General features: G+C 39.3%; 1 protein-coding gene and 1 long non-coding RNA gene across 6 annotated transcripts; one reads left to right on the forward strand and one right to left on the reverse strand.

Annotated features, from left to right (window-relative positions):
• Nucleotides 1-5: 5 nt before the first annotated feature.
• Nucleotides 6-5,186, reverse strand: LOC145657428 (uncharacterized). The gene is made up of 3 exons (XR_014123066.1): nucleotides 4,715-5,186; nucleotides 1,300-1,362; nucleotides 6-96 (listed from the first exon to the last, which is right to left on the reverse strand). It is a non-coding gene; the product is annotated as an uncharacterized LOC145657428 (long non-coding RNA).
• A 252-nt stretch (nucleotides 5,187-5,438) lies between these two features.
• LOC118241376 (uncharacterized) lies at nucleotides 5,439-14,302 on the forward strand. 5 transcript variants are annotated; one of them, XM_035526255.2, is made up of 6 exons: nucleotides 5,439-5,499; nucleotides 5,716-5,841; nucleotides 7,931-7,987; nucleotides 9,196-9,483; nucleotides 9,725-10,015; nucleotides 11,778-14,302. In XM_035526255.2, the coding sequence occupies exons 3-6, from the start codon at nucleotides 7,933-7,935 to the stop codon at nucleotides 11,906-11,908; spliced, it is 765 nt and encodes a 254-aa protein (XP_035382148.1). In that variant the 5' UTR covers nucleotides 5,439-5,499; nucleotides 5,716-5,841; nucleotides 7,931-7,932; the 3' UTR covers nucleotides 11,909-14,302. The 5 variants fall into 5 exon arrangements, with proteins under 5 accessions (XP_035382148.1, XP_081567982.1, XP_081567977.1 ...); XM_081711856.1 differs by having other exon boundaries at nucleotides 9,211-9,483; XM_081711851.1 differs by lacking the exon at nucleotides 5,716-5,841 and having other exon boundaries at nucleotides 5,440-5,499.
• Nucleotides 14,303-16,113: the final 1,811 nt, after the last annotated feature.

Raw genomic sequence — 16,113 nt, forward strand, 5'->3', positions numbered from 1 at the left:
TATCATATAAAGTCCATGTGACCAGACCAGAACATGTCTGAGTGCAGGGGAGAGTAGCATCATCATGAAGATTCACCTTTACTGAAGGAAAAGAACCTGAAAGACACATTAAGAAAAGAGAGTATAAAACGTTACAGTGGTGCTTGAAAGTTTAGGAACTCTTTAGAAGTTTCTATATTTCTACATATATATGAACTAAAACTTCATCAGATTGTCAAAAAGGTCCTGAAAGTAGATAAAGAGAAACAAATCAAACAAATGAAACAAAATAATACTGTCATTTATTTATAGAGGAAAATGTTTCATATCAAGGCAATAAATATCAACTTGTAAACAATATTTATTATTTAGAATGTTATTTATTTTATCTGTCATATCCATGCATGTTACAGCGCAAGTATCTATATATAATATATAATTATACATATATAAAATACATCCCACACTAAATAATCCCCTACACAACTGAACCACAGTGGCTTTTAATGAAAAAATATCAGATTGGTATTTACATCAGGCGACAATCAAATGCAAGACATCAGTATCAGATCAGTAGAGAAAAACTGGTATCATGCTCTCTCTATAAATACAGTAAAACTAAAAATAATCAACCATTCACTCAGACTACTTAAATATTCTTGGTTACTCAAATATGCATTTCTATGTAAGAGCAGAACTGACTGATACTGCTCATTCGTACGACTGCAGGGACATCTGTGCCTTCTATGTCTGTGTCTACATGACCATTCTGGTGAGCTTTTAATTAAATGGTTCTGAAATGCAAGTCTATTAGCAAAGTGACAGGAAATCTGTCCAATGAAATTGATTAATTTTGTCACTCTGGGGGCGGGCCATTAGCAACCTATCCCTTCTCAGTGTTCTGAAAAAAAGGTTACGACATTATTAGTAAAGGATCACTGTGTTCATGCTACCTTAGCCAGCTGACTATGAATGGGGTCTATGAGTGAGACAGACACTGTAGTTATACAGTAGGTACGACGAGCTGAGCATCCACAGTGAGTTATACAGTACAGTTCTCATGAATAGCAGCAATGCAATAAATATGTTTACAATCCTTTTAAATGTTAAAAAAATGGATAATATTGTTTATGCTGTGCAGCGCAAAATGAATTATTAAAAACAACCATCAGAATTTATTACTTAATTTAATAATAATTTTATTAAATATAAAGAAGATTAAATAAAGATAAAGGTCAAGCAGGTACAATAATCTGGTTAAAACACCAAAGTCATGGATGAAATTCTGATGACCTGAGGGAACCTGTTCTGTCCACTTACCAGCTATGACTGTCAGCAGCTGTAACAGCAGAACACAGTGACACCTGCTGCAGGACAGCATGACTGAGGAGACAAAAGAGAACCCAGTGAGTACTGTAGAGAGGAGACAGGAGAACCCAGTCAGTACTGTACAGAGGAGACAGGAGGACCCAGTCAGTACTGTACAGAGGAGACAGGACAACCCCAGTCAGTACTGTACAGGTAGGAGCAGAGTGATCACTATTAGGAAAAAAGTCACTTATTTACCGTACCCTGATTACAGCACCTGGCATAAAATAAACAGGACTAAACCCCACTACACCTCAGCAGCACAGTAATCCTCCTTTACCAGAGGGGGTTAATCCAGGGTCCAGAACATCACAGTCCTGTCTGCCAGTACGTTGTGTCACTGTTCAGCTCCCTTATTCCCAGCAGTCATGCTGTGATTAATATTTCTGGCAACATTAAAATACTAATCAGACGGGACTAATTTTCCAGTCATATGTACGTATAGCAACTTTACCACAAGACCTCTGGAGTGTATGACAGACTCACACAGGATCAGAAACTTCAGGCTAAATTACAGACATGTCAGTGGCTACTGGATTTACGTATTACTGTCTCACTAAAACATCCACGTGTGATACATAGCCTTCGTTGGTCGCAACCACTAAATATTTTTCACACATCTGCACAGAATTCTGTTATTTAATGAAACCACTTATAGTAATGACTTGGGTTTGAACATTAGCAGGTTACATATGTGTAGGGGAATTTACTTAAAACCTCTGAGAAGTCATTTGCCTATTCGAGCACTTCCGAGATTGGAGAAAAAAGCGCCCAAACTCAGATATGTGAACCCTGGATAATCGCCCGGGATTAAAAACCCGAGATTACAGCAAACAGCCATTTAGAGCAGGAAAAAGGCGCAATAATTATTACTGACACTGCAGTAGGTAAAATGACGGACATGGCGAGAGTAAAATCACTGAGGAACGAGGAAAATAATTACATTACCACACCTCGCCATGTCAAATGAATCCTGTCCGAAAGGTTTTAACACATGAGGTTCTGAACCTTGGTTCTGGGGACGCACCGCCCTGCACAGTTTCCCATCTGATCCAGCTCATGAAAGACTTGATGATCCAGAAAACCTGAAGCTGTCCGCCAGTGGATGCACTGTTACCAGCCTTAAATATTCATGACAAACACGGAAATAAACCCGAAACAGTTTTTCTTTGGGCTGATAAACTGTTCCTGGCAACATGCAGAATCAATTAGTCTGTAATGCACCTATAAAACAGGAGTATTGTAACGGTCAGTAATTTGCGGACTGTCCCCTTAAGTTACGTTTACGTAAAAGGCGTGTGCACGTAGGCCACGCGGAAGAGTTGGTTTTGTACTGTGCGTGACGGACGTTGCCGGACCCAGCTCTTCATTTATCGTTATTTACTTCTTTAGAAACGCGTTATGAGCTGTGGATGTTTTTACAACTCATGTTTGAGCTGTCTACAATACTCCAGGAGCGAGCCTGTGTCACCTGGTGAATAAACCAGCAAGTTTACTACTAAACTGAATGATTCTGCTCCGCATCTCCCCCACGTGCTTCACAGGCTTCTCTCTACCAGTTCCAAAGATCTGCTCATCTGGGTTGGAGTATAATTTAAACAGGACTAACTCCAAGTGTTACAGTATGTACTAAAGTAGACAGTTACTGTAGGTGCAAGGCAGGTGTTCTTAATAAAGTGACCGGTGAGTTTATGTAGCAACATTCGTACTTGGGATATTTATCTAACGACCTCGCAAATATTATTGTGGAGAAAAATGTGTGATAAAAAATAGAGGCAGTGAAACCCACTGGCTAATCACAGAGTGCGACAGTGCTTTTGAATATTATTATTATTATTATTATTATTATTATTTAATAGCAATAAAGGTTTGTACGCCACATGGACATTATCTCCTACCAAACGCATTTACTGAGGTAACTGCACGCAGGAGACACACAGTCCATCTACTGAACTGCAGCATAAGAAGGCAGAACAGCACGCGGAGGGAACAAAGCGCACAGCTACTATCGCTCAGTGCACGAGCTAAAGTCCCTAAATGAAAACATGAACCCGTTCAACAGTCCGCGAGAACAACCAGAGTTCTTAGCAGACATGCAAACTTTAAAACAGCTGCACTAAACATTACATATTAATTTATTATCTATGCAGTTGCCTAGTTGCGTTCATAAATCAGACTTTCTGGCAGCTAGCGCGCATATTTGGACGGTAATCAGAAGTACATCGACATATAAACACTTTTAAACTCACCGCTAGAGATGTTGGAACTTGAAATGTCAAATTTTTTTCTCCTCCAAACCCTTATCTTTCTCTTTATGGTTCTTTCAACCTACAATTCACCAAGACACACAAGTGGCAGGCCAATCCGTTTCAACTCAGGCAAGCATGTATGCTTGCGGATAAATGTGTGTGCGGTTTATTTGTTTTTTCACGTGAAAGTTAAGAGGTGCGGTGTGACTGCGCAGGATGCGAGCGCCCCTGTTCCTCTCCGAGCAGAGGATAGGCAGCCGTATCCACGCAGTCTAAGCCACGCCGACCCGAAATGGGAACCCGAGTTTGACTTCAGCTTTCTGTTCGAGTACAGCGGCCGAGGCGGAGACACAGACACGGAGAGACGTTTGGAGGCAGGTCGCCGATTGCGCGTAAGCTCAGGTTCAGCCGCCCAGTTCAGTAAGATGATCAAGTGTATCTATTAATATTTTATATGAACTGTTACCTTATAGAAAGCATCACCCTTGCCGTTCCTGGCAGCTTCACTAAATATTACATATTAATTTATTATCTATGCAGATGGATACTTTTTCCGTCCTATATTGCTGAGCCGTTATGTTCATAAATCACTTTCTGACAGCTAGCGCGCATATCTGGACGGTAATCAGAAGTACATCTATATAAAAAATCTTAAACTCACCGTTACAGATGTCGCCTTTCAACCTGAAACTTGATTCAAAATGTTTCAAAAATTAAACCCGCGTGTAACCTCTGCCTAAAGGCGCCCTAATGAAATCATTCAGAGGGAGCACATCTCAGAAATTTCGTGTTAGATCAATGCAAATTAGCGCGGTGCCTCCAGAAATGTGTCTAGTACTATGTTGATAGTAATAAATCCTTTTAAACCCTCTCATGATTAATGACCCGAATGATTCACAGATTAGTAAATACAACAAATGACACTTAATTTAAAAAAAAACAAAAACGTATATCCCTGCACAAAAGAAAGCAATCGCGAAATAACAGAAGCAAATCACAAACAACGAAAACCGATTCAACATAAGTATGACCGATTAATGCAGTCACCTATTAACGTCACCACAAGCGGCGGAAAAAACTCAACGCGAAAAAAATACCAATATTAATATTTCTCTTACCCTCAGAGGCTTCAGTTGCAAATCAACCAATTGAATAATTACGGAAATTAGCAAATAAACGCTCAACAAAAATTGGTCAATACAGCAACGTAGTACGTGGATGTTCACAAACGTTTGTGTTAAGTAGTGATAGCAAACGCACTGACCCTTTTTCCTAACTGTACCAAACAAAAAAGTTCATTACTCACAGCTTCATGACACAGTACACAATAGCGGCATCTGGTGGCCAAAACTTCAAAGTGCTTTGTGCATCTGGTTGACAGATCTTTATTTGTTTAGGTAGTTGGTTAGTTATCTATTTATTTATTTCCAGCTTTTAAAACGTGTGCATGTCTTCAAAATCTCATTGCTGATGTGGGTACATACATCCAGGGCAGGATACTTTGATGGCTGAATAATGTGATGTATTCTATTACAATACATAAAACAGTAATATATTCAGAATACATTTAGAATGCACCCAGAACACATCTTACTAAGTCATATTTAAGAGCAAAACTATTTTATATATTTTAAATTTAAGTTCTAAATTGTGAACAGCTTATCATTAAACTGCCATCAATTTATGACTTTATAAATTAAAGAATTATAAATAATTATTATAATAGCGTTCTTATAAAATATTCTACCTTATTTGACGGCAAAAGTTAAGTGTTCAAACTTCAGAACGCTTTTTCCCATTTCCGGCTCTGTGGTCACGTGATCATTGTAGAACGAATGAAGCGCGAGCGTGTTTCATGTTTGAATCACGCGCCAAGGTTCAGGTTCAAGTTCGACATTTAGCGGTGAGTTTAAAAGTGTTTATATGTCGATGTACTTCTGATTACCGTCCAAATATGCGCGCTAGCTGCCAGAAAGTCTGATTTATGAACGCAACTAGCCAACTGCATAGATAATAAGTTAATATGTAATATTTAGTGCAGCTGTTTTAAAGTTTGCATGTCTGCTAAGAACTCTGATTGTTCTCGCGGACTGTTGAACGGGTTCATGTGTTCATTTAGGGACTTTAGCTCCTGCACCAGACCAGAGTCTTAACAAACATTATCGCGCTTGTGTGAGAAGCTGAGAGGAGACGCGAGTAGCTGCTTGTTGTGGCGCTTCGGCTCCTCTCCATGAATCATGGACTTGTGAGTATCGGAACAACCAGCCCCGTGTGTCTCAGACGCTTCATTCTCCACTTGTGCACCAACGAGTTATAACACAAACGCTTGTGAACATCCACGTGCTATATTGACCAAAAGTGCGAATGTTTCTACATAAACTAACCGGTCACTTTATTAAGAACACCTGCCTTGCACCTACAGTAACTGTCTACTTTAGTACATACTGTAACGCTTGGAGTTAGTCCTGTTTAAATTATGCTCCAACCCAGATGAGCAGATCTTTGGAACTGGTAGAGAGAAGCCTGTGAAGCACGTGGAGGAGATGCGGACCAGAATCACTCAGTTTAGTAGTAAACTTGCTGGTTTATTCACCACGTGACACAGGCTCGCTCCTGGAGTATTGTAGACAGCTCATAGATGAGTTGTAAAAACATCCAAAGCTCATAACGCGTTACTAAATAAGTAAATAACGATAAATGAAGATCTGGGTCCAGCAACGTCCGTCACGCACAGTACAAAACCAGCTCTTTCGCGTGGGCTACGTGCACACGCCTTTTACGTAAACGTAACTTAAGGGGACAGTCCGCAAATTACTGACCCTTACAGTACTCCTGTTTTATAGGTGCATTACAGACTAATTGATTCTGCATGTTGCCAGGAACATCTTATCAGCCCAAAGAAAAACTGTTTCAGGTTTATTTCCGTGTTTGTCATGACATATAAGGCTGGTAACAGTGCACCCGCTGGCAGACAGTTTCAGGTTTTCTGGGTCATCAAGTCTTTCATGAGCTGGATCAGATGGAAAACTGTGCAGGGCGGTGGGTCCCCAGAACCGGGGTTCAGAACCTCATATGTGTTAAGAATATTCAGACAGGATTCATTTGACATGGCGAGGTGCGGTGATGTAATCATTTCCCTCGTTCCTCAGTGATTTTACTCTCGCCATGTCAGTCATTTTACCTACTGCAGCGTCAGCAAGAATTCTTGCACCTTTTTCCTGCTATAAACGGTTGTTTGCTGTAATCTCAGGGGTTTTTAAATCCCGGGTGAATATCCAGGGTTCACGTATCAGAGTTTGGGCGCTTTTATCTCCAATCACGGAAGTGCTCGAGGAGGCAAATGACTTCTCAGAAGTTTTAAGTAAATTCCCCTACACGTATGTAACCTGCTAATATTCAAACCCAAGTCATTATTATTATAAGTGGTTTCATTAAATAACAGAATTCTGTGCAGATGTGTGAAAAATATTCTGTGGTTTCTTTCAACGAAAGCTACGCATCACACGTGGTTATTTTTGTGAGATGGTAATACGTAAATCCAGTAGCCACTGACATGTCTGTAATTTATCCCGAGGTTTCTGATCCTGTGTGCGAGTCTGTCATACACTCTAGAGGTCTTGTGGTAAAGTTGCTTTACGTATACGACTGGAAAATGAGTCCCGTCTGATTAGTAGTTTAATGTTGCCAGAAATATCAAACACAGCATGACTGCTGGGAATAAGGGAACTAAAGTGACACAACGTACAGGCAGGCAGGACTGTGATGTTCTGGACCCTGGACTAACCCCCTCTGGTAAAGGAGGATTACTGTGCTGCTGAGGTGTAGTGGGGTTTAGTCCCGTTTCTACTGTGAGATAGATGGTGCTTTAGTCCCGTTTCTTTTATGGCAGGTGGTATAATCAGGGTACTGTAAATAAGCGACTTTTTTCCTAATAGTGATCACTCTGAGATTTACTCAGCTGCTCCTACCTGTACAGTACTGACTGGGTTCTCCTGTCTCCTCTGTACAGTACTGACTGGGTTCTCCTGTCTCCTCTGTACAGTACTGACTGGGTTCTCCTGTCTCCTCTGTACAGTACTGACTGGGTTCTCCTGTCTCCTCTGTACAGTACTGACTGGGTTCTCCTGTCTCCTCTGTACAGTACTGACTGGGTTCTCCTGTCTCCTCTGTACAGTACTGACTGGGTTCTCCTGTCTCCTCTGTACAGTACTGACTGGGTTCTCCTGTCTCCTCTGTACAGTACTGACTGGGTTCTCCTGTCTCCTCTGTACAGTACTGACTGGGTTCTCCTGTCTCCTCTGTACAGTACTGACTGGGTTCTCCTGTCTCCTCAGACATGCTGAGCAGGTGTCACTGTGTTCTGCTGTTACAGCTGCTGACAGTCATAGCTGGTAAGTGGATAGAACAGGTTCTCTCAGGTCATCAGAATTTCATCCTTGACTTTGGTGTGTTAACCGGACTATTGTACCTGCTTGACCTTTATCTTTATTTAATCTTCTTTATATTTAATAAAATTATTATTAAATTAATTAATACATTCTGATGGTTGTTTTTAATAATTCATTTTGCGCTGCACAGCGTAAACGATGCCATCCATTTTTATAACATTTAAATGGATAAACAAGTTTACTGCATTGCTGCTATTCATGAGAACTGTACTGTATAACTCACTGTGGATGCTCGGCTCCTTGTACCTACTGTATAACTACAGTGTCTGTCTCACTCATATACCCCATTCTTAGTCAGCTGGCTAAGGTAACATGAACACAGTGATACTTTACTAATAATGTCATAACCTTTTTTTCAGAACACTGAGAAGGGATAGGTTGCTAATGGCCCACCCACAGAATGAGAAACATAAAATTATTAAATTTCATTGGACAGATTTCCTGTCATTTTGCTAATAGACTTGCATTTCAGAACCCTTTAATTAAAAGATCACCAGAATGGTCATGTAGACACAGACATAGAAGGCACAGATGTCCCTGCAGCCGTACTAATGAGCAGTATCAGTCAGTTCTGCTCTTACTTAGAAATGCATCTTTGAGTAACCAAGCATATTTAAGTAGCCTGAGTGAATGGGTTGATTATTTTTAGTTTTACTGTATTTATAGAGAGAGCACGATACCAGTTTTTCTCTATTGATCTGATACTGATGTCTTGCATTTGATTGTCGCCTGATATCAATACCAATCTAATATTTTTTCATTAAAAGCCACTGTGGTTCAATTGTGTAGGGGATTATTTAGTGTGGGATGTATTTTATATATGTATAATTATATATTATATATAGATACTTGCGCTGTATCATGCATGGATATGACAGATAAAATAAATAACATTCTAAATAATAAATATTGTTTACAAGTTGATATTTATTGCCTTGATATGTAATATTGGGTCGTTTTCCTCTCTAAATAAATTACAGTCTAATATTTGGTCTCATTTGTTTCTCTTTATCTAATTTCAGGACTTGTTTGACAATCTGATGAAGTTTTAGTTCAAATATTTGCAGAAATATAGAAACTTCTAAACGGTTCACAAACTTTCAAGCACCACTGTAACGTTTTAAACTCTCTTTTCTTAATGTGTCTTTAAGGCTTTTTTCCTTCAGTAAAGGTGAATCTTCATGATGCTGCTACTCTCCCCTGCACTCAGATGTGTTCTGGTCTGCTCACATGGACTGTGTCCTTTAAACAACTTGACATTCTGGCTCAATGTAACCAGACATCCTGCCAGTCAGAGGAGGGATTTCACATGTCCCATGATCAGTACCTGAAGGGAGATCTCTCCCTCACCATCACTGATGTTGATTACACTAAGAGGACCTGGTACACCTGCGCTTGTAATGGTAAAGACATCTGTGATGTGAGTCTACAGATAGAGGGTAAGTATCCTCGTGGATTATCTAGCTATTGTTACTAAACCATTATTAATGTAGACAGATAGAACTTGATTTATCTGGGGTAAATAAAGTAGAACAGAAAACTTCACAAACATTAGATATGTGGGGGAAACACAGAAGGAGCTTGTAGAATGTTTAAATGTTTATATCAGATTTGTAGTTCTGAGGTTACATGGTCAAATCAGTTGTATATTGCATTCAAGTTTCTAATTCTTTTCCACAGCCTGGAATTCTTCAGTTCAGATTAACCCTGGTGAACCTCTGGTGCTGGATTTGCTCATATCAGAGTCAGTGGAGTTGATTTATAACAGCACAGGTGCAGCTGCTTCCTCTAGTGGACAGATCTGCACAGTGGCTGGACACTCACTGAAGTGTGAACCTGAATACACTCAGAGAGTGTCACTAATCTCTACTGTTGAGCTGAGAGGAACAGCTCCATCTGATAGTGGTGTTTACAGCATCAGAGACATTAAGAATGAAGAGATTATTCAGACATACACAGTTACTGTGGAAGGTAAGTGTGGTTACTGTGATTGTAATGTTGCCTAGAGTTGAGGTCCTGTTTATCTAAGCATATCTCCAATAAAGCATGTGGACCTGGTTGATTTTCACTGGACTCTTTGTGGTGAATTCTCACATGGACACTCACATGGACAGCCACTGATGTTTTACGGCACTTGGTGTGATTCCTGCTTACTCATACCAAAACAATCATGAGATATTGAGTGATGAGTCAGAAAATTTGAATTGTTTGTGTTTGAAGGTGTTACAGCCTTGTTTGTGTTATGGGTAGGGTTATTTGTGTTTGTTTACATTTGTTACATTTATGTTTGTTCAGTGAGTATTTGTTGTGGTTTTGGGCCTCTGCTTGTTAAATCATTCTCAGTTATCGCATCACCTCTTTCTGGATGTGTTCACTGTTGTAAATATTATTCTGTGTATAGTGTATTGTAGTAGTCTTGCGTGAATCGTAGTTGGGAAGTTTGGAGTTTGACACCTTTTTTATTTGCTCAGTTCTTTACTTCTGTTAGTTTTTGGAAGTTAGGGAGGGTTATTGTGCTTAATTTGGTTTGTGTTCAGTTGAGACAGTTGGTTGTTTTGGGCAGCAGTGGTTGGCATGTTTGCCTCTCAGCCTTTGAGTCCCTCCCTGGGTGGAGTTTCCGTGTTGTCTGTGTGGGTTTCCTCTGGGGTCCTCCCAAAAACATGGAGGTTAGGATGACTGGATACTCTAAAACTGTTTGTTTGTTTGTTTGTTTGTGTGTGTGTGTGTGTGTGTGTGTCCGTGTCCGTGTCCGTGTCCGTCCAGTGATGGTTGGTGCTCTGTCCTGGTCTAAACCTCCTCCCCTTCTCCTACACCTGTTCAGTCCCCCAGGGGTCTGTAGTTTCTGATAGAGAGAACACTGTGTGTAAATTGGCTGCTGCTTCTCATCTGTTTGTGAGTGATTTCTGTCTGTAAAGCGTCCTTGAGTTTGAGAAAGGCGCTAAATAAATGTAACCAACTAAATAATAATTTTTTATTTCTAGTGTGTCTTATGGTTTTTTTTTTTTTTTTTTAGTTTGGCCTTGTCTGCTCCTGAAGCTCAATCCCTCTACATACGACCCTCAATAAATCAACAAATACTTCACCCTCAATACCACTGTTTACTCTAGTAATTATGCTGTGTGTTAATATGTAAATGTAGTCAGTGATGGTGCAGTAATTATGCTGTGTGTTAATATGACACTGGAGCTTCAGCAGTGATCATAGTTATGACGGAGCACAGGTGGTGATCAGGGTGGTTGTTGTTGTTGTATACACACACACCCCCCCCCCCCCTTTGTGTAGCTCATTCTCGCCACTGGTTCATTCACTTTGAACTCTCAGTATGTTGCTATTCTACATTTACAACAATATCTCTCTACAAGATCCAGATTTGTTTTAGTTTGATTTCTAAACAGTTCTCCATCACTGTACTAGTTACTTCCTGATTGAATTTGATTGGATACTGATATCCAGGTGGGAGGTGCTGAGCTCACCAGAGAACACACACAAATCTGTAGAAGTGGTTACTATGGTAACTGGTGAAACATTATGCGTACCTACTTGTTAAGATCTTGTGCAGTGATGCTGTTGAGATCTTTTTGTAAGGAACTGGAGCTGAACTGCCCTTGTCCCACAATCCCTCTCAATCCCATCACAGTGACCACTCTGGTACATACACATATGATTATAACTCTGTACTGTTTAAAGAGTTGTTCATAATTTCTGACCATTTTTATGTCTGTGTCTGTTGCAGAAGTCCAGCCACGTCCCAATCAGAGCTCCACAGTGACGGTGTTGACGGTGCTCCTGGCTCTGACGGGGGCGGGGCTTGTGGCAGCAGTGCTGGTGATTGTGCAGCTGAGGAAAAAAATCCCGGAGCTCTAGAAAGGAAGTACAGTGAATGGAACAGTAACCATGACAACAGAGGAGTTAATATGAATGGACTAAACCACTCAGATGAAGAGCAGAGGTGATCTCCCAATAATAACCGTGAGAGTCTGAGAGATGATAAATTATTTCGTTCTCTTTTACACACAGACAAACGTATCCGCACTGCCTTTCTCTGTCCCATTCAGGGGTCAAAGATCAGTGTATGTTCGGTCATGCATGATTAAAAATGTAATCACATTAGCTCTCCTGAAGCTCAACTGGTAGAGCAGGTACACTAAGATTTGATCCTCAGAGAGCACACATGCTGTCATACTGATAAATATGTATCAGTCACTATAAGAGCATCTGCCCAGTACTGTAAATGTAATGTAAAGATGTTTACGTAAACATTACTGTGAGATCCTGTGATGTAATTTAATGCACATTAAATACTTTTGTTAGCTCATGGAAAAACCGGACATTTTGTCTGGAGCATCTTTGAATAGTTTAAATATTTTAGTTGCCATTTGTCAACATGTTTTAATTAAGAGTCCCCCTTATTGTTCAGGTTATAATTTCAAGAGTCTCCCTTATTGCTCAGGTTATAATTTCAATAGTCTCCCATGTGGTCTTGGTGATTATGGTCAGTTGTTGTGGTTGGTTTTCCCAATGCTGTAATGCTGCATTAATTTCAAAGCATTGTATTATGGAAACAGGCCTCATGTCATTTGGCCTGCTTCATGCCACTTGTGACAAATGTTTCAGATCATTAAACAAATTTACTTGTTATCTTTGTCCAATATTAAAACACAAAATGCAGTTTTTAAATGAAGGTTTTTATTATTAACGAGAAAATAAATAGGACCTGCGAGACAAAGTGAAGTAGACCAAAAGATCCTTAAAACTAGACAGCATGCTGCGAGCCAAAGAAATTCAGAAACTCATCGTCTTACTTTCAGATATGTAATGAGCATTGATTTAGGCAGAAATTCACCAGGACACTTCACAACACAGTTAGTAATGCTATAAAATGTCATTTAAGATATAATTGGTTCAGTAATAGTACAGTTTTGAAGAGAACCACAACCGAGGCATACAAGCGCTAATCTTTTTGTATATCTGTAACGGCGTCAGTCCTACCCACTAGCCTTTCTCTGCCCAAACGTAGATCACTGTCGCCTGATTACTGATTAATTACACCAGTCTCTCATTTTAGTTTCTTTTATAACCTCCCTTTTCCCATAGTATCCTCGCGAAGTATTGCATTCTCATGCATACCGAGCGTTTCTTGTTTCTGTTGCTTTCCCCCTAAACACCACCTCACTCTTAGCCCCTTACACAACCTCGGATTCTACCTTCTGGTTTGGACTTGGACTGCCCTTGACTCTCCCCTTCACCATTCCACTCCTGTTTATGACTACCCTTCTATTTTGCCTCACAAGTCCTTCCTGCCTGTACTGAAAATAAACTCTTGCATTTGGATCCACACTTACCTGTGTCCTGACGATTCCTTACAACATCCTTGTATGATGCACTTACATACGCGTGACCCACCTTGCTCAGACCACGTTAGGCTGTTGTGCATGTAGATATCAGGAGCACACGCAGTGAACGTATTCCAAGGCTGTACTTCACAAAAGGAGCAGACCGTGGTGCACTTACAGGTGTAGGGCTGCACCCAAAACGTTCTCGCCCCAGTTCTGAGAATCCTGATCTGTGCAGCCAGTGAGGATTTATTACGACACCTTCACTTTTTTCTCTCTTTGCATTCAAATGTTTAATTATTCAATTTTTGGTGTATACAATGAGTCCCTTTTCTATCTAATTTAATCTTATTTATTCAAAAGAGGCACTTTTTTCTCTCTAAACAGAAAATGTCTCCTGATAACTTAGGTTTATTTTAGGTTCGGTTTTAAAATTAGGTTTATTTTAGTCCGTGATGATCAAAACCGTACCATATGGAGCTGTCTTCAATCGTATTAGCTTTTCAAAGCTTCAAATGTGAAGTTTTACATTCATTTTTGTAGACTTTTTAAAATCCAGTTGCCTAACTCTTTCTGGCATCATCCACTGGTTCACTGTATCACTGTATGTGACAGTTTCTCTTCCGCCAGCTTGCCTGAACGTTGGTATATTTTGACAGTTTTCAGTCTGTTCTGCAATGCTTTCCTTTGTACAGTTATCCATGCTTGGTTAAATATGTGGATTCAGATCTGGAATAAATACTAACATACCCATTAAAGATGTTCCTACATGCTGCAGTATGTTTTTCCATTTTTTATTTTTGTTTATTTTTTTGGACAGCTAATAAGTTAAAAACAATTTGCAGACACTTCAATACTGAACAAAGCAGAATATCCCGATACATTTTAGACAGTTTACATCAGTGTCCAGGATACATTCCAAGAACATCTTAACCTTTACAGCATTTGGCAGGTGCTCTTATTCAAAGCCAATCACATTTTAAAGCAAATTCTAGCTGGTTATTCATTAATAGGTCTTTGTCATTGCTGTACATCAAAAAAGCTGTAATACCAATAATATACAAGAAATACTTCTAAAAGAGCAAGAATTTGCCTCTCCAAAGCAAGACATGCCTCTTTCTTCCGCATCAAAATTTTTGCTTGTATTAAAAGTCAAATCCTAAAACCTTGGCAAGTTAAACAACCAGAATTTTTGATGCACCTTGTTCCTCACTGCACTAGTGCTCTGCATATGTAAAAATGAAGACCCAGAACATGCAAAGATGTCATCAAAATATAGAATAGTTGCTTTAAGGAATCTAAAATCTACGATTGTCAATATTTGTTTATCACAGCTGCTAGCTAGTGTAACTAGTTAAGAGTGCATTACGACCAATATCTAGCTAAGGTTAGCTACTTTGAGTGGTTACCTACCTAACCTAGCTAGCTGCTTTACTTGGCTATTTTATTCTGACATGTTCCAATCAAAATGAAATGAATAATCTCTTCTGATTGTTTTCTGAATCAATTCTTGATGATTCAGGGTAGCTAGCTAACCTAGTAAATTTAGCCACCTGGTCAAAGTGTAAAAGCCATGATTATTAAGGTTGTCTGCCAGATTTAATTTAAAAAAAGAAAGAAACAAGTTCACATGAAATGGGCCTTTATGAAGACATTGCTTTAGCCAGCGATGCTGACTTTTGTATCATAGCAAGCTTTAGCTAGCTAACCTAGCTAGTTAGATACTCGATAGAAATCTGATCATTTCCAATGTACCATTACGGGAGGAGAAAAAACACCAAAATAATCTAGGGTGAAGTTTAAGATAGCATGTTAACTAATCATCGGCATGTGAGTGACTATATCAGCTGATACCTGCCTGTAAAGTGTCCTTGAGTCTGAGAAAGGTGCTATATACATGTTAATAATAATAATAATAATAATATTATTATTATTATTATTATTAGCTAGCAAGATGAAACAAAAAGCATCAGGGAGATGAGGAAGAAAATATGTTACTTGCAGGTTTGTCACCATGGGGAGATTTACAAGTGGGTTCTTACAACGCGACACATAAAAAACTGAACGGAGCCCGAATGATGTGATATTGTTAAGGGACTGAGGGGGCAAAACGTTCAATTAATATTACACATACAAGACATTTAATACACGTTCACAGTAATCATGGTTTATACATTGAAAAAATGCATCAAAAACAAATAATATGAACAGTTCCATAGCTGGATACACCTGATATATTAATGGACAGAACACAGGAGTTTATGGAGAAACAACCTCTGTGCTTGAGAGGAAATAAGATATTTTAACATACACTAAATATCAATCACAAGGTCCAGTAATACACAGTCCAGTAGTACGTTTTAGTAATGCTAAAATGAGACAGCAGTGTACATGTCGTCACACCTGGTGTTTGTGACGTCACTGAAGCAGATATATAAAAAGGCTCATCTGGTGTCATGGTTACCATTTGGACAAAGTGCGCAAACTGAACAAACCAAAATACAAACTACAAGTATATTCAACAATTGTTATTTCACATTTTCCTGTGGATAAATTGGATTATTGTCAGTATACATTTCTCCGATATCAAAGATAGGCCTAAATATTCTCTTTAATGCAAACCGGGAAACGTCTATATGAAAAGAGTGCATAAAGGAAATAATTTCTTTCTATGTTTCGTTTTGATTGCGACTTTAATGTCTTTATATTAAAAGCTTAATTTTGCTTTGAAAAGTG

This window comes from Electrophorus electricus, chromosome 1, assembly GCF_041902795.1.
Source record: "Electrophorus electricus isolate QZ-2024a chromosome 1, ASM4190279v1, whole genome shotgun sequence".
Lineage (NCBI taxonomy): Eukaryota > Metazoa > Chordata > Actinopteri > Gymnotiformes > Gymnotidae > Electrophorus > Electrophorus electricus.

Excerpts from the sequence above, each read along its gene's own strand:
- LOC118241376 (XM_081711833.1), top strand. The coding sequence starts at position 6,530 with ATGACATATAAGGCTGGTAACAGTGCACCCGCTGGCAGACAGTTTCAG. Across the intron at positions 6,636-7,930 it reads ATGGAAAACTGTGCAGGGCG|ACATGCTGAGCAGGTGTCAC; the intron begins GTGGGTCCCCAG and ends CTGTCTCCTCAG. Across the intron at positions 10,016-11,777 it reads ATACACAGTTACTGTGGAAG|AAGTCCAGCCACGTCCCAAT; the intron begins GTAAGTGTGGTT and ends TGTCTGTTGCAG.